At 40.0% G+C, this 22464-nt stretch overlaps 1 protein-coding gene across 1 annotated transcript; it reads left to right on the top strand.

The window, feature by feature from the left end:
- The first annotated feature begins 7875 nt into the window (after positions 1-7875).
- On the top strand, positions 7876-22311 carry PPID (peptidylprolyl isomerase D). The gene is made up of 10 exons (XM_036383128.2): positions 7876-8020; positions 9671-9811; positions 10258-10364; positions 13650-13838; positions 14593-14715; positions 16247-16353; positions 18989-19130; positions 21340-21426; positions 21501-21543; positions 22080-22311. The coding sequence occupies exons 1-10, from the start codon at positions 7936-7938 to the stop codon at positions 22166-22168; spliced, it is 1113 nt and encodes a 370-aa protein (XP_036239021.1). The 5' UTR covers positions 7876-7935; the 3' UTR covers positions 22169-22311.
- Positions 22312-22464: the final 153 nt, after the last annotated feature.

The following is a 22464-nucleotide window of genomic DNA, read 5'->3' as shown; positions in this document are numbered from 1 at the left end:
ATTTACAACACTGTATTTCTGCAGTGAAGCAAGAACAAAGCACTGCCTGTGTCAGAAAGGGCTCCCTACTTGGGCTGATAGCAGAATGTGGTGTCCAAGTGTCCTCCCATCCTTCTCACACCAGCCAAACCCACAGACTGACACAAATCCACTGGCTTTCAGGAAGCTCACATCCCTCGTTTCGCTTCATACTGGAGCAAATCTGTCACTGGTCCAGGAAGATTTTCATGGGATTTTCTCCCTAGTCAGGACTAGAATATCTGTAATAGAGAAATCCCTAGCATACAGTTGTAGAAGCACTGTGATTCCCTTGGAGAGTGTGAACCTTTACTTTAATCTTTGAACAGGCAAGCAGCAATATTTTTGCAGGAAGATAGGTCTGCTGGAATGGTGCCTATTTTCACACAGATCTATCCTATTCACAAATAATTAGATGAGGCTACAGTATTTAAGTATCATTTGGAGCTTTATGTTTGTTTAATTTGAGGGAAAGGATTGTTTGTGTGGCTTTGCCCAGCAGCAGGATGACATCTCGATGTACCTAGCAAGAGAACATGACTTCAAATGCTCTTTTTCAACCACCTAAGTCACTGCATACCGTGGTGGAACAAAAACCAACCAAACAAATCCCCCCAAAACCCCAAGAAAAGCAGAATCACATTTACTTCCTGCTCTTTTTAGGAAACTGGAAGATGAGACATGGGGAACGGTGGTTATTATAATGGTTGTAAAGAATCATTACAATAGCTGTCTGCAAACTCAGCATCCAGCAGTGGTAGAAGAGGTGGTGAATGTATTTCAGAGTCAGCCTTTCACTGTCTGGAGAAGCTGATTTCTCTTTAAAATAAGAGGTGACTGTCTACTGGCCTGATAATCTAATCAGCTGCACCCTTGATAACACCCGACTGAATCTTGTAAGGCTCAACTGATCCTGTATGAAGGTCCATTCTCAGGAGGGCTTTCACCACTTCCTCTGTGAGACTGAATACCCAATGTGAATCTTTCAGCCTGGATGTTGTTACTGCCCCCAGTTATTAGAGTCAATCTACTCAAACAAAGCTGAAGGACAGAAGAGAGAGGGTGTGATGATGATAGCACACAGAAAGGTGAATAGCAGGGTGGGGCTGGACAAGATGAAAGACATCATAGTTAACACAGTAATCAACATAAATGAGAATCTAGGCATCCAGCTCCAGAAGTAATCACTGGACTGCATTTCTCAAGGAACAGTCCTGAGAAACTTAAAGTTGCAAATACTGTGGCTGCCCCTCTAAGGTGCCTCAGTGTAGCAAGGAGTGCTGACCAATGGGGACAGAATCAGAGGCTAACAACCAGTCATCTCCTAGTGTCCACACCACAAACATTTTACATTTTACACAAACATTTCACCAGTCCATTTATTTTCGACTGATTGCAGTCTGGTCCTGGCAGCAGAATGCATGTCAGTGGTTGAAGAGCACTGAATGCATTTTTGAAAAATATGTGTTTAGTTTCATCTGAAAATGATCCATTTTATATGACTGGATGCCACTCCAAAATGTGAAGCAAAACAAAGTCAGTGAAGACAATTGGGATACTCTCTTCACAAATAGCAGTGTAAATGCACCCTACATGTTGGCTGATGCTCAGTGCAAAATTAGTTCTCAGTGTGTTCTGTTAATGTGTGTGACCATCACTACTGAAATTGATAACAACACATTAAGACACTAGTGTTCTGAAGGCTATTTCTGAAAAAATAAAACAGAAAGGGAAAACAGCACAATCAGCAAAGCACTGCAACATAATTTTCACAATCAGAATGCACTGTCACACCCCAAAGAGAGGTGGGCTATAAAGAACCCCTGGCAAAGCCAATGCCAGTGATTGATTTTGCACTCTGATTTTTCACTAACCTCAGAGTGCAAAACAGGAGCAGATGTAAAGAAAATAGCCATATCACTGTCAAGCAAAGATCATTTACAGCAAGATAGTGTGTCTACAGCCCTCACTCTTCTAGGAAATACAGGAAATAAAAATGGCATTTAAAAATCAAAAACTGATATTCTGCCTGAGGGTCAGACTCTTTATGTGCAGAGAAAGACAATTTAGTTGTTTAAATTTCAGTCAGAAAAGGAGCCAGATTCTCGATGCAGAAATAGATGAGACCTTGTTAGGAAACTGACAATACATAAAAAGGATCATTCAAATCCAGCATCACTGAATGCTTGGAAAAGCATATCAATATTTCATACTGCATAAATCTCTTTTAAAATTCTTTCCTGAAAATGTAGCCAGGTTTAATAGCCAGGACAGGCAGGATTAAAAGCCAAGTCTCCTGAGTCACACTTTGCTTCCCCATCACTTACACCTGGATGAAATGTTGAGTTTCTTTATGGATGCTTTCATTCCACTCTGCTCAGTCCTGAATGTACAATTCCAAAATGCTCCTAAACCTCTGTTGTCAGAACCAACCTTTGGAATTACTGCAAAGAGAAGTGAGAGGCCAGAACAGGAAAACTCTGAAGATTTAACAAAAAGTTTGGTAATCTGAGATGTTTGTTTATGATTTACTGCTTAGTGCAGTAATTCATGCTGTTTAGGTTACATGAACACAGGTAAGTCTTGCTACACTTTGCAATGCATCAGCAACATTTTTGATTCTGTAAAATAAATAAAATCCAGTTTTTTATGCCTATTCAAACATGCCAAGTAAAATGTGATATTAAGAAATACCCCGAATTATTCTCTCTCCATATTGTTCTTATTACTATTTAGCACATTCAATCTAAATTACTCTCCACAGAGGATTTAAAAACCTATTGTAAAATGTATTTCACTTCCAATGCACAGACAGAAACTGACAGAAAAGGAAAGCTTGGGCTTGCAGCCCCCTGCAAACCAGCTTACTCATCCTTCATTGAAGCATTACATAACTTGAGCTGTTGCTGCAGCAACTTTCCCCAGCCCCTGAACAGAGCCACAAAGGTGCTGCCATAATACAGATAAGCAGTTTCACTGCCTTTTTACATGGAACACATATTCAGTTAGAAACAAAAGAAAGTTTGAAGGGAAATATTAATTTAATTGTTTCAAAATTACTGGGAAATATTGATGTGTGTTATGAAACATTTAATTTTCAATAGTCTTTGGTGTTAAAAGCAAAGAGAATGGCCAGATGAGGAATGTCTTTTTTTAATCACCAATATATAAATATCAAGTAATATGGAGAGAACTGGATTATGTGAAGGTGATAAGTACAGTCCTCTGGAATCACTCCTGTACATAAGTATCTTGTCAAATTTCCTAAAGCAAGGGTACACTCACTATTTTTTCCCCCAGAAGAGCCTAAAAATGTACATACCTGTGCATGTTCAAACACTTGTTTAGAACCTGGTTTGGTTCCTCTTTTCAATAAAGCTCTTAGCATTGGTAAATTGTATTTGTAAGTCTCCTGCCCAGGACTCCATCCAGAGTCTATCTGGAAATCCTTGTGTCCTTGATTTTCAATGGTGAAATCTGCCATGGGCCTTCCTATTTGTTGGCTGCACTCTTGTCTTTAACTCCATGCAGATGTAGTTGACCTGGAACTCCATCCTACCCACATTAGGTGCAGACCAAAACCATTTTTTACATAAGAAGGACTGCAGTCATTATAATTGATAATTCAGTACCTTTTGGTGGTAACTGTGATTAACAGGCATTTACATGAAATTGCAATAATATCAGGACATACATTTGTATCAAAGGTGAGGACAGAAATTTAGCAGCAAAACGGATAGCCTGCAATGCTGCAGCAGTGACCAGCAGCTAGCTGACACCTTGGGCCTTTCCTTGAAAGCCATGGCTTCTACTGTTACCAAGAAGTCACAGGCACCCTCTTCCATGCCTCCTCCCATCCTAAGTTCCTAAGCACTAATCTGAATATTTGCATCTAAAACATGTTTTAAGCAGACCTAAAATATATAGCAAAAAAAGTCTGCTTATTCTTGCTTGGATCTTAACCATTTCTTCGGGGATCAGCATCTCTGAAAGTTAGTGACAAGTGAACACATGACTTTATTTTCAGTTTCTGTCATGTCATCTCTGTGTGGAAAATTTTCTTTTTAAAACATCCTCAGACAAGAACATGTAGTTCTTTCATTGTTTAACATTGCATTTTAACTCAGCTTAGAGGAATCTGCACTAGTTAGTAACTGCTCAGTATCAGTTTAATCTGGGCCCTCTTTATTCAATTTTATGCAGAAAAAGGCTTGGTGCAGGTGAATAACAATAAACCTGACGGTGAAAAACCAGATTTACTTTTCCTGTCTCGTGTGTCTCTCATGAAGGTGACATGCTTGATGTGCCAGGTCACATGGGAATAGCACATGATGCTGCACCCTGTGTGTCACAGGGCACAGGGAAGGCTGAGTGGCTGCTCTCTTTCACAGCCAGCAGTGAAAGCATCCTTTTCAAGAATGTTTGCATGTTGGGAGCTTCTTGATAGCTGTTCTGAAAAGCTGATGAGGTATGTGTTTGAATTGCTTGTCAGATGGATCCCATCAGTACTGCACCATATTCTGAAGCTGCAGTTCAGTCCAATGAGAACCTCACATATGATTACTTCTGTACAAAGCAAAATGGCTTTTAATATCCTTAGACAAGGCAGTCCTGCACTGAGCCAAAGCACTCACTTTCCAGTGGAATTAGCATATTTAAGCCTCTATTTTCTTTACAGTGTCAAATAAGATTTAAAGGTGAAAAAAAAGCAAGAAAAACAAAAAGAAAAAAAATCCTAGTCTGTATGTGTGCACATTTCCCCATCTTAACACAATCTGCAGCAACTATAAATAATCTTTATTTTGCAGTTTATTCTTTCATGAATGCAAATTGATGGGCTAGAATAATTATGAAATAAATCCACTTGTTGTGTATTCCATCAGAGTCCCAGTTTTAGAATTACATATGTATTTCTCTGTATTTATCAATGATTGCTTGCTTATTTAGTCAGTGAAGGAAGAAGAGGTAAAACCAAGGATTTTATAACAGGCTGATCTTTGAGTTTAATTAGGCTGGAGGGTCATACTCCAGCAAGTATGATGTACTTGGTAGAAGGGGGACCTGTACTTGAAGCCATTTGCTTCAGGATTTTAGGGCTCACAGCTCATTTATCCATTGATAATACTTGATCTACTTTACTGGGAAGCCAAACCTGTATGTGTGGAAAAATAAATATGTGAATTAAAATATTAACAGACAGTTCAGTTATAGTGAGTATTTTCAATGTACTGTTTTACATGCATTTCCTACATAAACTATTGGAAGTGTCAAAAGAAAAGAGGTATTTTGGTGATAAGAAATACTTTTAAATTACAAGATCACAAAGGATTAGAGGATCATGGGAGATTTTACTTCTTGAAAACAGATTTTAGAGGACTTCATAATGGAAGTCTGACTTTGTAAGAAGTTATTTGTATATAAATTCAGTGTATAATTTAATATATGAATTTGAACATGAAATCACTCAGTAAATTCTTGACAGAAGTCACATTATGCTTGTTTTTTACAATCTGTGAATGACAATAAATTAATGTGAAACTAATTGTGCTACTGCAGTGCTTGGGAGATATTAATTCAGATCACATATTTTCCAGAATCTCCTACTGACACTGAGAAAATCACTTGATTTCTCTCTTGTTCAGCTCACATCTCCAAATTACCATGAGATGCATCTTTCTTTGTACTGCTGAAGGACGTTGCACATAGGGACTTCCAAGCAACTAGTGTAAAAAGAATTACTCATCTAGAATCTAGACTATTCCAACTTCACCAGCAAAAAAGCCTGTAGGGACTGAATAAGTCTACTCCTGGAAGAATGAATCATTGCTTCTTCCTGAGAGGAAGCTGCCAACAGCTCTTGCGGGGGACACACACCAACAACACACACTTTACTCTGCTGTCTGCTACAGAAATCTCTTACAGACTCTACTCACTTGGCTAGCAACTGACTCACTGAGATCATAGAATATTTTAGTTGGGAGGGACTTTTAAAGGTCTTCTAGCCCAACTCCCCTGCAATGAGCAAGGACATCTTCAATTAGGCTAGGTAGTGCAGACCTATTCAAGGCCCATCCTGGCCTTGAATGTTTCCAGGGATGATGTATCTGCCACTTCTTGGGGCAACCTGTTCCAGTCTTTTACCATCCTCATCGTAACACCTTTCTTTCTTTTATCTAATCTAAACTGACCCTTCCTCTGTTTAAAACCATTAGTCCCTGCCATATCACAACAGGCCCTACTAAAAAGTTTGTCCCTGTCTTTCTTATAGGCTCCCTGAAGTGCTGCTCCATTAAGTTCTCCCCCAGAGCCTTCTCTTCTCCAGACTGAACAATCTCAGCTCCCTCATCCCTTCCTCATAGAAGAGGTCCTGTAATCATCCCTTCATTCTTTACATGATCTTGGTGTCCTTCCTCTGGACTCTCTCTAACAGGCTGTCATCCTTCCTGTACTGGGGACCCCAGAGATGGGTGCAGCACTGCAGGTGGGGTCACGAGGGCAGAGCAGAAGGGCAGAATAGTCTCCCTGGCCCTGCTGGCCACACTGCTTTTAATGTAGTCCAGGATATGGTTGGCTTACAGGGTGGCAAGTGCACATTGCTGGTGCGAGACCACACCACTGCACCTCATCTAGGCTAAGCATAATGATAAAAATATCTCAGCCAGTGACTGTGGCCAAATGCCTCGTGAATTACAGATGACTCAAAGCTTTGGTGGCCTCTGACATCGTGGAGCATGTGAAATCCCTGACACAGCTGCATGACCTGGCTCAGAGAGAGAAATGCCTCAGTGTGGTTCCACTGATTTCTCACTAAGTGTTCCCAGATGGTAGCAGATGGCTTTTCCTTCTGTTAAGGGTTCCCAGATGCAATGTGTAACAGCACTCCGTGCCGATCACCTCTCCCACCCAACATCTGTACAGATGTGTGGGAATGATTACAATGCAGTATATGGACTGCAGTGATTAATATAAATGCTACTTTATATTTTCTTTCAATCTGGGAATTACAACTGCCCTCTGACACATCCAATATTGAGAACATGCTGAGAGAGAGATGAAAACCAGCTTGATGGCGCTCAAGTCCAGACATATAGACATGAATTACAGGAGAAAGCCTTTGGAGAACATAAGGAATCAAAGAATGAGAGGTTTCTGGGATGGATTAGAGAAGTCCAAGAAATAAAGAGGCTTATTTTGATCAGCAGGATTCCCAGAAGGATTATAACTTTGCAGAAGTCAGACCCCAGAACTCTTCTGCCTCTTCTGTTTTTGCCACAGGTACCTTGTCTCCATGATGCCTTTGAGTACAGGACATGGCCATGTTGCACCATTCATCTGCTTGGGAATCAAGGAACACCCTGAGGAGCCCAAACCAAGTGTATTGATAGTACGTCCATTAGTCAACACAAATGTCCGAAAGAGATTGTTTGCCTTGGAGCAATTATTGTGACATTCATCCTTTGAGATGAAAAATATTTAGTTTTCAGACCTTAGGAAGGCTGGAGTTATTCTGGATTTCTAAATCTTTATGGGATAATAGTCACTTCGGACAATTTGCCCATTTTACCACGGATCACCACTTTTCACACAGCCTGCCATTTCTCTCATAAAATACAAACCCAGGCAAAACCTAAAATCTCTCTCCTTCCCCCTATTTCCAGGCCTCGTGCGTGTGTGTAACCTCGAGAAAGCAATGCTCCTTCTCAGCGGATTATCTCCGAGTCACTTAAGGCCGCCGAGAGGCAGGACCAGGGGCGGGCCAGTGCTGCAGCCACCCGCGGGCTCCCGGCTCCAGGGGACCGGCCGCCCGGCCGCCCGCCCCCGCCGGTGGGAGGAGCGCCGAGCGGCCCCGACCCGCGGGCGGCCGGGATCGCGGGCGGCCGAGCGGGCGGAGCCACCGCGCCAGCGGGCAGCTGCGGCATGTCGCACCCGTCCCCTGTCGCCCGGCCCGGCAAGGCCAGCAACCCCCGCGCCTTCTTCGATGTGGACATCGGGGGCGAGCGAGGTGGGGAGGGGGCGCGACGGAGCCCGGGCGAGCGCCCCGGGCCGGGGCGCAGTGCGGGCCGCGCGGGGCCCGGGCCCGGCTGCAGGAGCGGCTCCGGGCCGGGCCGGGCCGCAGCGCTCAGGACGTGGGGGGACCTTGGGCCGGGCCGGGCGCTGCCCTGCGGGCTGCGAGCGCTCAGCCCCGGCAGCGGGAGGAGGAGGGTGCCCCGCCGCGAACGGGCCTCCCCCGGCAGAGCGAACAGGCCCGAGGAACATGGCGAGAAAGGCAACATGGCAGCACAGGCACCCGGCCGGGGGCCCCGGGGGCGATGCCGGGGGTCGGGCACGGCGTTCCCATGGCAGTCGGCGCTGCCCGGCCTCGGCTCCCGGCGCTGCCCACGTGTGCGGCCGCTCCCGCGCCGCTCTCCACGTGCTGCGCCGTGCCGAGCGCGGCCTCGCCTGGAGCTGCCCCCCGGCTCCCATCCCTGGGCCCCGCAGCTGCCGCAGCACGGCGAGCCTGGCCGGCAGCGGGGGCTGCGCGGGGAAAGCTCGGGGAAACCGCAGCCCTGGTTCTCTTGGCAGCGCCAGTGCTGCCAGAGGTCACTCAAAAATCTGGGCGAACGGTCAAAATCGAAATAAGGAAACAACAGCAAGTTAGCTGGGATGCTACTTGAAACGTTTAAAAATTTTACATGGAAAAAAAAAGGGACTACCTAAATCATGTCAGGATACTGCTTTTCACTTATTCATTCTGTTAATCAGAAGAATAAAAGAAGAAAGTCTATGAGATGATTTGCCTTTTATTGACTTTCAGTTGTCTAATTTGTTTTCATTCCTGTATTAATTAGAATCAATATATTTACATTTAGCTACCGGTAGAGTGAAGTTATGTTAATTAATTGACTGTGAGGCTGATGAGAAAACAGGAGCGTCAACTGATGGAGGCTGCTAGGAGTGAGAAATAGCTCTGTGAGAAGCCAGTTAGTGAAGGAAAGACAATTCAGCACAGAATCCATTTATCAGCAATTACAGCATCTGTTTGCTACTCAAGTCTAATTCCCTTCAGTTAAAACATGTACAGCAATTGTTAAACAATTGCTTGTGGTGTCTCCAATTGTAAACAGCCATTATTCATATGCATATAAAGTGTATCACTGTGTCTTAGTAAAATTCAGGTTTAAGAGAGTGAGGGGTAAGGGATGTGTTTAGCAGGAGATTTTTTATGGATTAAAAGTCTCCACAAAACAGTCTGTTTGTATTGTATCTACTTTTGATTGAACAAACTACATATATACTAAAATTGACATAAAAGAAATGTGCATATTAAAATTCATAATTTGGCATTAATATATGTGTGTGTGATTTCCCACACACCTTTTTTTTGGCAGAAAATGTGTTTGGCATTTTCATTAGTTTTTGGCAGAATCTGCCTTTATTCTGCTACATTATGCTTGACAGGGGAATTCACTGTTAGTAATAACGCTGCTAAAAACCCAGTGTAACTCCGCAAGCAATTGCCATGGAGTAACCCCAAGATGGAAATCAAATAGTAATCTAAATAAAAATAATAATAAAGTTTGAAACATTAATTTCTTTTGACATGTAATGCTCAATGCATCGCCATGCCAAGGACAAGACTTAAAAATGTCTTATTCTCTCTTTGTCATTTCAGTGGGACGCATTGTCTTTGAATTATTTGCTGACGTTGTACCTAAAACTGCTGAGAATTTCCGTGCGTTGTGTACAGGAGAAAAAGGAACAGGGCCTACCACTGGAAAACCTCTCCATTATAAAGGATGTCCTTTCCACAGGAGTAAGTTCTGGGAAATCCTCTGTTTTCCTATTGGTAACAAAAGTTGTCTACCATTGAAATAATATTAAAAAATATTTCAAGTACTTGTTAAAGAAACAACTTTACTGAAGGAAAGTTTTTCACTTTTTGATCCTCTGAATGATTATGTGTTCTTAACATGCACTGACAATAGTAAATTTTAAATTTAGTAGGAATTTTGCAAAACTAGTTTACTTTGAGTTGTAAATAGGTTGAAATGAATTTCAGGTAAAGGTTTAAATATCAAGTGATATCCACATAACTGAAAAGGAGTACTTAGGTGACTTGGTAAATAAAAGATGTATTTTGGTTCCATTTAGGTGCTGGTGACAAGGATTGCTTTTCATCTTTGAATTGTTTAGTTTTTTTTTTTTTCCCTTGTGCTTTTGTGCCTTGCTGATAGATTTTATAACTGTTTTCTTTTACAGTTATTAAGGAATTTATGGTTCAAGGTGGAGATTTCTCAAACCAAAATGGCACAGGTGGAGAAAGTATATATGGTGAAAAATTTGAAGATGAAAACTTTCATTATCAGGTACTCCGTTGAAAACACTGATTCTATTCAGTTGTGATGTTTCAGTGATGTTACTCCTGCTGCAGTAATAATAATTATCAGCATGAGCACTAACCATTTACATATCATGTTATGTGTGGTAGCATATGAGCAAAACTGACTGGAAAACTTACAGATATCACTGTCCCATGGTTAAAGCAAAGCCCTGACTGCAGCTGTACTTGCCCCTAAACAGTATTTTAGGAGAAGAAAATACAGCAATCCTCCACTAATCAGATAACAAAATCCTGTATCAGACTTACAAAATCACAGAGTCTGTTAGGTTAGGAAACACTTGTAGCATCAACAAGTCCAAGCCTTGACCAAACACCACCTTGCCAGCTAGAGTATAGCACTAAGTGCTATATACAGTCAGGTCTTGAATGCCTCCAGGGATGATGACTCTACCACTTCCCTGGGCAGCCCATCCCCTTCTGTCAAGAAATTCCTCACAATGTCCAACCTTAACCTCTCCTTGTGCAACTTGAGGCCATTTCCTCTTATCCTGTTGCTGATTGCCTGGGAGAACAGACTGACCCCCCCCCCTCCCACCTTGTGTTCAGGTAGTTGTAGGGAGTGATGAGGTCACCCTTGAACATTTTTTTTCTCAAAAATCCTCAGCTCCCTCAGCCACTCCTCACAGGACTGAAAGGACTTAAGTTTGGAGCACAAACTGGAAATGTGACTCCAGTGTTCATCATAAAGATAATTCCAGTTGTGTTCTCTGAAGTCTGGCACTCTGGTTGTGCCCACAGCACTGCTGCTAACAGTGTCTGTTCATTGGTACTGTCACAGGGTCACATCCCTGAAGATGACTTTGTGTCCTTACATTTTTGGTTGTTCTTTGAGATCTGGAGGTAATTATGAACATGATACAAATGATTCCCATTTCTGTACTTCTCAGCTCTAACAAATGTTGTCAAAGTTCCAGAGATGTGTTGAAGAACCCATTTGGATCCTGTACAGAGTCTAAGAGCTTGATTCCTGTTACCTATTTGCCGAGTATGTTAGGATTTTACTGGGAGTTTAAATGTCTCTGTTACGTAGAAATTCACTGGCTCTTGCACTTAATCCAGCAGCCCTGCAGTGTTCTCACCCACTATCTCAGAAAACAAAGAGTTGTTTTTGTTGATGTTTGAGGACACTGGAACTGTTTCTTCTTGTGCTGGGTGCATGGACTGTTGCAAATTGCAGTAAACTGCAAAACTTCTGTCAGCAGTCAGCTTATCATCTCAGATCAATCCCACTAGGCTTTTCTTGATGCCACTTCTCCAGCTAATGGCCCTGCTGTTGGGGAACACCCAGCTTACACAACCCCAAGCACTGTTACTATGGCATAGTTTTGCAAGCCTTGGATCTGTCAGGGAATCTGATTTTGTCCAGATTTTTTTGCTTGCTTTATAAGCTTACAAAATGACCACAGAAACCATAATGAAAAAGACACTCCATCTGTCTGCAGTGTTTTTCAAGACACAGCAAGAAAATTCATGAGTGACAACAGTTTTCTTTATAGAGACTCTCATAATTTGGGACTAAAATTGATAGTTGGTCCCAGACAAAATGGAGTTGGGTATAAGTGGGGAGACTGAAGGCACCAGACTGCTCTCTGTAATTTCCAACTTGTCCCCCCACATCTTTACAGACAGAAGGTAAACCTGCAGGTATAAGGCTACACCAGAACTTACTGTGACTTGTTTTTTTGTTTACAAACCATTGCTGTCTAGCACTAGCTGTAACTAGGCGGGGGGTGGGAAGCTAAGGTTTACAGGTCTTAGGCAGTGAAGCAGTGACCAGCCTCAAATGGTATTTGCAAAACTGCTGTGGGGCAACCTTTCTGTTTAACTTGTTTGCCAGCAACTACAATGCAAAGTGTTAGATATTTGTTTTGGAGGCTGCAATCCTACCAGCTGCCTTCTCTTGCTCTGGGACACAGGTTCCTCTGTCATTTGCCATCTCTGACTCCCAGGGCAAGTTTCAAGGTTAGAACAGATAAAGCCAAGAATCCAGTAGCTTTCTGTTGGCTGGGTGTGATTCTGGCTCTTAGCTGTAGAACCTTTTCCCAGAGTTCCTAAGCCAAATCCTGACTGAAGAGATTCAGGCTTACTGTGCCTTATGAGCAGATGAACAGTTCAGACAGGGAGGTCTCCCTGCCACTATGGAAATCCAAACACTGTGTGGGAAAACAATTTTCAAAACAGCAGGTTCTTGAAACTGGTAGAGAATGTAGGGAAAAAGCAGATGCTTAAATACACCAGGCTCAGACTGTTATCTCAAACTAATCAACCTCTCATTGAGCTCTGAAATCTGTTTCTATGTCCTCTGTGCTATCATCCTTCCCAGAGTATCAAGCTTCTTAACAGTACCACAGCATGAATGCTTTAGATGTGTACCAGTGTCTAGGTATAACATCCTCACTTATATTAAATGGAGTTGCTTGCACTTAATAACCAGACCAACTTGGGGAGAGTAACATCTTCATGGCTGGGTTGTGCCATTTAAACAAGACATTCACAACACATAAGAAAAAATAGATTTTTGCAGTGCAGAATAATCTATGTGCTAGGACAAGAAAAGTTGTAGTTCAAAAAAGGAAAAAGTTCTTGCAAGAAACAGGATAAACAGTATCTTCTTACATTAGGCTGTTTAAGTTCTTTTAGTTTGAGGCCTCGTGGCTTAAGTGGCAAAACAATTATATTGTTAAAAATCCCAACAGACTAAAAGCTGTGTCTCTAGGAAAGTGAAGGAGATACAAAATCCCCAAACAAAAATCACCAAATCGTGAATTTCAAAGACCACAGTCCTCTAAACTCCACAGTTCTACACCAGACTTTGTGTGAGTAGCCCTTATAAAATTCACATTACATACCCATCTTAGCAGCTCAACATTAAAGTTGGTTTCAGTAGTGTTTAACCTCATTTCTTAAGGCCAGTGGTCTTAAATAATTCAGTGAGGAACTTCACTCCTTTCTCAGGTGATCTGTGTAAACTCATCAGCTGTGTAGGGGGTGGAGTGTAGAAGCAGACAGGTGTTACAGCATTAACATGTGGCTGTGCTTGCTGGATCGGTAGGGGGCAGGTAAAGACCCTGAGCTGAGCATTTGCCCTCTTCAGTCATGGTGGGTAAAATTAGTTGGCACCTGTATGTAATTGGTTTACCAAGTTGCTATGGCTGTCCTGGCTATGCTTATGATCAGCCTTACAGAACCTTCCATATGGTTTTATAACATGTTTTAAATGCTGATGGTGATTTTTTCCCCCCCAATGCAGCATGACAAACCAGGTCTGCTGAGCATGGCAAATGCAGGACCTGGTACTAATGGCTCTCAGTTCTTTATTACAACGGTGCCTACTCCTCACCTGGATGGGAAACATGTGGTGTTTGGCCAAGTGATCAAAGGAATGGGTGTAGTTAAATTACTAGAAAATGTTGAAGTAAAAGGAGAAAATCCTGCTAAGGTAAGCAAAATGCAAAGCACTGAGGGATGATGCTTATTATTTCATTATATGATGTATAATAATTTCTTCTAAATTCCTGGTGTAATATTTAGAACTATTAAATGTTAGTTATTTTTACTAACTGGTAATTTCCATTTTACTGTCCTTGTTAAGAGGCTTTTGTTCTTGCATTGTACATTTTCCTTGCACAAACCATTTATTGTTCAACACAGCTGTGAGGGTGGAAGCCTTTGCCAGAAGTGTAGGATGGGCGATGAAATGAAAAGGTGGAATTCACAATCCCACCTAAATGATATGTAATTCTTATAATTTTTATGTCAGAAGTCATGTTTCTGAAAAAGCAATTGGTGTGTAGGTCATAGCAGCTTGTGGGTGTTGGATGAATTAATACCTCTAACTTTAAAAGTCTTGGCAGTTGAAGAAAAAACCATCTTCTCTAATGTAGTAGAATTTCCATGTCTTGTTTTTTTGCTGCACTTCAGCTTGCTGCCAGTTCCTCTTCCAGCCTCCCCGTGAAGCGTGGGTATGGTGTTTTAGGAATGCTGATCCTCTGAACACAACACTTGGTGTGATAAAAGCCTTTTGATGAGGATAGGCTAATGATGTGATGGGTTTCTGAAATAAATGCACCCAAACAACAGATGAAAAAGCCTTTTTATGGACTTTCAAAAATTTCAAAGAGCACTTGGAAGTTACTGCCTTTTTAAAAATTGTCTTAATAAGCAATACTACTATTTACACTTCATTTTTTCAGTTGTGTGTCATCGCCGAATGTGGAGAGCTAAAGGAAGGAGATGACTGGGGAATTACTCCTCAGGATGGATCTGGAGATGCTCATCCAGATTTTCCCGAAGATTCAGATGTAGACTTGAAAGATGTAAGTATTTTTCCTCTTGGGTATTTTACAGATTTCAAGACTTGTAGGTGATCTGAGTTACGTGGTGTCTGTAATGATGTTCATTAAGCTTTTTTTCTTAAGAATGGATCGAGGTCCTGGTTAAATGGTGACATTCCATTTTAAGAAAGAGAAGGCTGTGTGGGAAGGGATTGTGATCTCTTTTTTTCAGTGCTAATTTCAGCCCATTTTTTTCCCCCAATAACAAAAACCTCACTTAAAATTGTCATACTTATTTTCTATTCTTGATTTCTTTTTATTTCTGTTTGTGCTGTAATGTCAGGTTGCAATTACTAGAACTCCATCCTGCAGACAATTAACTTAATATTGTTATCTACACACTTTTTAAAATAGTCACCCTTTAACAGACTCTGCCCCACTTATTAGAAATAAAGGATTGGCCTTTTAAAAAGGTTTTTACTACATCAGAGGTAGTTGTTCATTATTCCCAGTAGTTGTTTACTTTTTAGGTTGTTCAAACCTGCAGAAGATCTGTTGTTGGGAGTTAGGGGCAGGGGCAGACTGGTGAAAGCAGCTCTTCTGCAGGGTTTTAATTTCTCATGTAGGTGAACTAGACAAACTGTGTAAGTCAAACAGTGATTTGTGAGAGAGGGAAGAAAAGGGGGCTGCATGAGTAGATTCCAAATAGAGAATTGAAATAGTAAAAATCCACTTGTGCTAGAAAACAAACTCCTTGGCTGTTGAGAAGCACTTCAACTTATGAAAATGTTTTTGGATAGCCTTTGATGTGGTGCAGAATTGAAGTTGGCAGGTGTCTGTCCCCTTTAACTTAAAACTTGTTCATGTAAACCAACTACAGAAACCATGGTGACATTGGTCTCACACTGATCAGTTTTTGCCAAGGTTACTGATTCTAGTAGGGTAGAATAAACAGCTGTAATGATAAACTATTTATAATTACCACTAGAGAAGTAACTTGAAGTGTATACAGTTGTGGAAGTGAAATTATGGACTTGATAAAGACAGGCAGTTCTTTTCTCCTTCCATTGATACGTTAAGTGTCCAGAGAGGAGAATTGTGTTGACATGACTTCCACTTTGAGCGTGTGCAGAGTCATGTGAGTGATACTGTTTTGAGAAGCAGAAGACAACATTTCATCAGGAATAAGGCAGTCTTGGTTGAATACTTTGCTTGTAAATTTATCTTCTTTTCTTTGAATAATGGTCAACACCTTTATATATAGCTCTATGTGGGTAGCAGCATTTAGGGAAAAGAATTGCACTACTCTGTCTTCTCTAGTATTTTCTCACCCTTTATACTGTAGGAAAGCCACTAGGAATTTCATCTTTCAGATCTTTGTGTTACATAAAGTAGAGAATATTACAGAAGTGGTTTGAAGTTAGTATTTTGTTTAAAATTGGAGTATTTCTGTTCTGAGATCTTAGAAACCTTGAAAGAGGATGGGCCTGGGATCGTACTGTTAAACATTAGTTAATTCATGACTTCCTTCATAAATATATTCATTCTTTATATTTCCCATCTATTTTATTAGGTTGACAAGATTGTGGCCATAGCAGAAGACACAAAGAATATAGGAAATACTTTCTTCAAATCGCAAAATTGGGCAATGGCAGCTAAAAAGTACAGTAAAAGTTTACGGTAAGGCTCTCATCCCTCAATCAGGTAGTTCCTGTAATCCAAACGAACACCACTATTAAGCAATGTTTTGTGCCTTTAAAAGGTGCCTGGTGCAGTGCTCTTTTCTTTTTTAAACAAAGATCCTTCTGAATCTTGAAAACATCTGGTTGATTTTTAGCTACATAATCAAGTAAGTCTTCTACTCTTTGCTAGGTAAGAAGTATTGTTGAGAACTGCCTAAATACTCTTTATAATACTGCCACTGTGCTGGTACATACCTGGGAAGAAAAGCATAGTAGTATCCAGGGTAGTTAATGGACAGCAAGGAAGGGAAATGATTTTCTATGATTTATTAAAAGCAGTAGCTTTAGGAAATTGGTAAGTTCAAAAGACAAATGTGGCCCTTACTCATTCATTATTGTTTTTTTTTTTCTGTGGGTCCATACCATCATCCTCACTTCATGAATAATTCAGACTTGCCTTCAAAATCTTAGTCTTTCTGCTTTTGCTTCCATACTGCTCCTTTCATATTTTCATGCTTTTTGCTTTAAGTATATGAACATCTCTTAAAAATAAAGTTATACTTACTGACCTTTATCCCAGCCTTCTTAATGATCACTGGTTAAGCAACAATGACAAAAATGTAAGAAAAAAAATCAGGCATATTTAATGCTTCAGCTGAGATTTTAGCAGACTGGGTTTCAAATAAATGTCACCTTTCTGAACCATAAAATGAATCCTTTAATTGCAGATATTAACCCAAGATGCAGTGTCTCAACCTGCCCTCAAAAAGCCCATTATAGAAACAGAAACCCCAAAATAAAAGGGATTTCTATGCAAACCTTTTGGAAACTGTACATATAAAAGGCTGTAATGGATCTTGAAGGACCTTTGTTGTATCTGTCCATTTTCTCTCCCCATTCTTAAGTAAATGCCAGGTATACAAGATTGTGGCCATAGCAGAAGACACAAAGAATATAGGAAATACTGTCTTCAAATTGCAAAATTGGGCAATGGCAGCTAAAAAGTACAGTAAAAGTTAGGTGTCCCTTCCAGTTAGGTGTCTTGCTGACTTTTAAGCACACCCAGTGAAAGCTCTTCCTGTCTGAGCTGCTTTGGTGCTTATTTGTCCTTGTAGGTGGAAATCATAGTAATTTTTCTAGACTAAATGAATCTGATCTTTCCAGCTTTTCCTTATAGGCCATGCTTTTATGGACATGCCCTGTAACTGCAGCTTAGAATCTAATACTTCATGCAGGATGGTGGCCTTTAGCTGGCACTTCACTAGAACTGATAGGAAAAGAATAGCTCTTGCCAGGGTATCCCATGGCTTAGGTACAATCCACCTGGCACACCATCTGAAAATGTTTTTTTTCTTTTCACCTACAGTAACCATTATAATCTTCTGTTCTTTTTCTTGTTTTATTACTTCTTAGCATTTTTTAAAAAATACATTCTACATGTTAGAATTGACACCTTTTTTTTTAAAACAAAGTATTACTTCCTATTATCTCCCTTGATACTTACTTCACTCATTTCTTTAACTTGGAAGCTCTAACCTTCTGTCCAGAATGGTTGCAGTCTTTAATGTTTTGGTGTGATTTATAAATATTATACATGTGTTCCATTTGTTTTGAACATAATACAGATTTGTGTTATAACTCTCCTTACCTTTTAGATGTTTGCTCTTCTTCTTGTTCTCATCTTCAGCAAGTAGAACAAGCACTGGGACTGCATCTAATTTAGAAGCACAAAGCTTCTAATTTACTTTTTAAGTATTGCTAATTTTTGTCATCCAAAGGTTGTATATGAACAACAAAAAAGACAGGGCATGCAAAAAGTGAACTTCCATAGGCCCTGATCTGCAAAGACTACATTAATTCATAGCATGCTTAAAATGTGAATGTATGCAACTACTATTTTTGTTTTTTAAATAAAACTCAGAGAAGTTCTATCAAATAGACCATTAAGGAGTTAAAACTTTTGTAACCACAGCAGACCTTTGCCACTGGAAATAAAAACTGGACAGCATTAGCACATTGTAAATTAAGAAATGTGCTTTCAAAACAGAGATGTAGTAACTGCTGTGGCTCTGTCCTGAACCAATGTCAGTTTTGAAGTTCAGGAAAAGTCATGAAGGAGGACAGTGGGAAGAAGGTGGTGTTACTAATGCTCATAAACCACACTCCTTTACAAAGTAAAGTTAGCTTCAGATTTTAGCCACAAATGCCTGAGCTAATTAAAATATTATTGAGGGAACTCAAGAAGAGATGAAGCTTCTCGTGAATGTGGAAGGTGCAGTGGTGGTGTTGATTTTCTAGCACTGATGAGCAACGTGTTTTTTGAGAATAAACTTGAGATAAATTCTGATGTTTTCCTGCAGTGGAATAGTGAATTTGTCTAAGAAAAAGAATGTGCCAATACAGTGGAAGACTAAGAGTTACAGGAAAACATTCCTTAGTGCGAGTTGATTGGTTTTTTAGGGTGGGGTTTATGTATTTAGTTTAATAAGGATTTGTAACAGTTGAATTGAAGCTGCTTTAGAAGTAGTGTGGATAGGTTGGTTCACACATATCTGTGGAGAGATAGCTAAGGGCAGGACAAAATGGAAGTTGCAACACTCATCCATGTTGTGTATGAATCTGTTTTTCTGCAGGTATGTAGAAGCTTCTGAAGAAGTGGCAGAGGAGGCAGACAAACCCAAGTTAAAGACTGTTGCTTTGACCTGTGTTCTAAACATTGGTGCTTGCAAACTAAAACTGTCAGATTGGCAGGGAGCCATTGACAGCTGTTCAGAGGTAAATGTAATGTTTAATATATTGGTCAAGAATTGGCCTGTATAGACACAAGACCACAAAGCTTTTTTAAAGTCTTCAGACAAGCTTAAGATTTGAAAGTAAACAAGTAGAAGCTCATGGTGAAGTTAGTACTAACTTTCCAATACGTGGCTTTTAAAAGAGATTCTGAAATTGAAATGAATCATTAGAAACAAACAAAAGAGGGCTGTTGCTTACTGCCAGGAAAAATGCACATCATTGTCAGTTTGGATTGTAGAGCTACTTCTTACATTACAAAGAGTTAAACTGTTTTCAGTGAAAGAGGAATAATTTTCTCTGGAAGACAAATATGAGCAAAATGTTTTACTTGCCTCTAGATTTAATGGCCTTGTATTTTATTCATGGCAGAGACTTTAACTAAATAACTAACCTTCCAGGTAGGCTTAATAGTGAAATAAAATGACTGAATAGCAAGAAAGAAACAAGGTAATGATAAAACTGGAAAAAACCAGTAGAATTAAAGGAAAAAAAAAAAAGGAACCATGACATGGGCATAGTGAAAATTTAGTAAATTTGAGGAAACTTTAAATAATTCAGTAAAACTCCAATAATATGAAGGAAACAGAGGAAAGAACGCTCTTATCTGTTAGCAAAGGATCCTGAGCAGCATCTCCTAGGGCCTTGTGCTGAAAGCAGGAGTCTCACCTTATCTGTGAGGTCGTTAGAATGCTGCCTTGCTTTCTAGCTTGCTGATGGTGGAAAACTTTCATAAACCTATATTTAGAATGGACAAATGGGGAATGAGGAAAGAAGAAAATAGGAAAAATATTGTGTAATGTGCTGTCACCTAGAAAATGGTAAAAACTGAAACAAAAGTGTTATAGGTAGAAATTACTATAACTAATAATACTTGCCATTGTGGGAAGAAAATCGCACTTCCTTTTTTCAAGAGTAAACAATTGTTAGATGAAGGCATCTCCATAGCTATAATAGACTTCTGTAAGTCATTTAGCTTATGTTCCATAACTGTGTCAGTGCTTTAATCAGAACACCAGTTTCCTAAAATTAGCTAGTAAAGTTCTAGGTAATTGTTAATGAGAAACTGTACACTTCTATGATTTCACAAGGCCAAAAGCAGTTCAAATTAACAGTCTGGAATACATGCATTGTTTGGTGTAAATAATGAATTATGAACAACTGAACCTGTTCAAACAAACCTTGCATTGAAATAGCTGTAAGCACAATGGTCAAGGTAAAACCAAAGAATGCTACTTCTGTGTATACAATCCAGACTAATTCTTAGCACAGAAGAGGCTGAAGGCTTTATAGCAGGCAGAGCAATAGGAGCACCCACAGTAACACTTCCTTTGTATTAACAGACAATACCCAAGTGATTGAGAAAATATGGGTGTGTTGTCTATTAATGACTTAAGGTTAGTAAATTAAATTAATAAAGCAACACATTGCTGTGAAGACATTTCCTCTAAACACTGAGAAGCTATATTCTTTAAATTAAAGACACACTATAGAACTAACTGCAGTAAAAATGTGATCTTCACAGGCAAGATAAGGTAACAGCTAGCTGACCAAATTATCCGAGGTATTTTGAAAAAATGATCAAAGTAATCAAATAGTGGAACAATCTTTTTGCCCAGCCACTGTATTTCCTATTTTGATATTGTCATATTAGAGCTGGCATATACACATTATTGAAAACATTCAGCTCAAAAAAGGCATAATGACTGGAACTTGGCAAAGTTCCTGAAGCATGATGAGATGGATTGCTTGCATGTATTTTTCTAGCCCACAGTGAAAAAAATTTTACAGGAAATCTCTTTATTTATGATGCCATTTGAGGAGGTTTTGGTGCGAAGGAAGGAGCTGCAATAGAGAGATGCCCTGTGAGACTTGAGGTTAGGATAATTTGAACTGCAGCAACTCCTCAGCCCTGACAGCTATCTATATATACACACACAGCAGCTGTTCCATTTGGGCCTTGTGTGTGCTCATCCTTCACAAAAGACCACTTTTGCTGCAGCCATACTGAAGCTGATTACTTGCTATTCAGTGTGCTGCATTATAGCATTCCTTTTTACACAGTTAATGTTTTGACAGCTTACCCTCAAACCAACTGTGAAGATTGTCTGCTGGTGTGAATTGTGCCATTTGTGGAGATGGGAGGCTGTGAAGTATAAGAAATGTTAATGTGACAATTTTATTAAATTTACAGGCTCTTAAAATAGATCCAGCAAATACTAAAGCTCTCTACAGACGGGCTCAAGGATGGCAGGGAATAAAAGATCTTGATCAAGCACTGGTAATGATCACTTCTTTTTGTCTTTTTAAATTTAAAGTTCTGTCAGATCATTAATTTATATTTTTTTTTTTAAGGCTGATCTTAAAAAGGCTCATGAAATAGCCCCTGAAGATAAAGGTAAAATAAAGTTGTTTCTTTAAAAATTCCCTTAAGAATTTAGCAAAATATCCAGGGTCGTATTCGGTTGGAATTAATACCAGTGTGATGCCTAAAATGCTAGCTTCTTAAACACTGATGTTCTCTAAGCACAGAACCCACTGAGGTGGAAAACCTGATTTTATACAGCAGTGATGCTTCTGTTGCACTGGAAAACCTGCTTATGTAGGTCAGCAGCATTCCTCTTGAACTATGTCTGTATCTCACAGGGCTCTTACTAGCTTAATTTCCTCCTCTAATTGCGTGACATTTTTACCTCCTAAGTTCTGTATTGGCACCCACACCATTCTTGCTGCATGCTCCTCTATGTGGTTGACATACTAGTTGACACAAAGCAAGGGACAAGGCTTTTGCTGCTAGTATCTGACCTAATCAAAGATTAAATGCAGTTTTATGAAATATGACATAGGTAAGTTCCAGCAGTGACCTGGTGTTAACCTATGAGGAGACCTAATGTAAAGCGATTACTGTAACTCTGTCATTTTCTTTTTGAGCAGCTATCCAGACGGAAACACTCAAAATCAAGCAGAAGATAAAAGCCCAAAAGGAGAAAGAGAAAGCAGCTTATGCTAAAATGTTTGCTTGAATTCTTTTTTCCCTAAACATTTCAATCTATGCATCAATTCATGCAAAAGGATAAATGGAGTTGCTTCTTTCACTTGCCCTCTGCTGCAGTTTTCAGCGTTTACAACACAAAAGTCTAATAATAAAGACAAACTGTTCAAAGTTGATGTGGTTTTCTCTCTTTTAAGCTGTAGTAACTTGTGTTTTGCAACTCAGGTATTTTTCTAATGTATAAAGCAATGGTGGTTTTCACAGCTTAGTAGTGCTTCCTGAGCAGCTTGGTTTCACATGAAGAGAATGTAGGCATTTTCACAGTTC

This window comes from Molothrus ater, chromosome 4, assembly GCF_012460135.2.
Source record: "Molothrus ater isolate BHLD 08-10-18 breed brown headed cowbird chromosome 4, BPBGC_Mater_1.1, whole genome shotgun sequence".
NCBI classification, from domain to species: Eukaryota; Metazoa; Chordata; class Aves; order Passeriformes; family Icteridae; genus Molothrus; species Molothrus ater.
The sequence above is the reverse complement of the archived record's forward strand: the minus strand, read 5'-3'. Positions and strand labels throughout refer to the sequence as shown.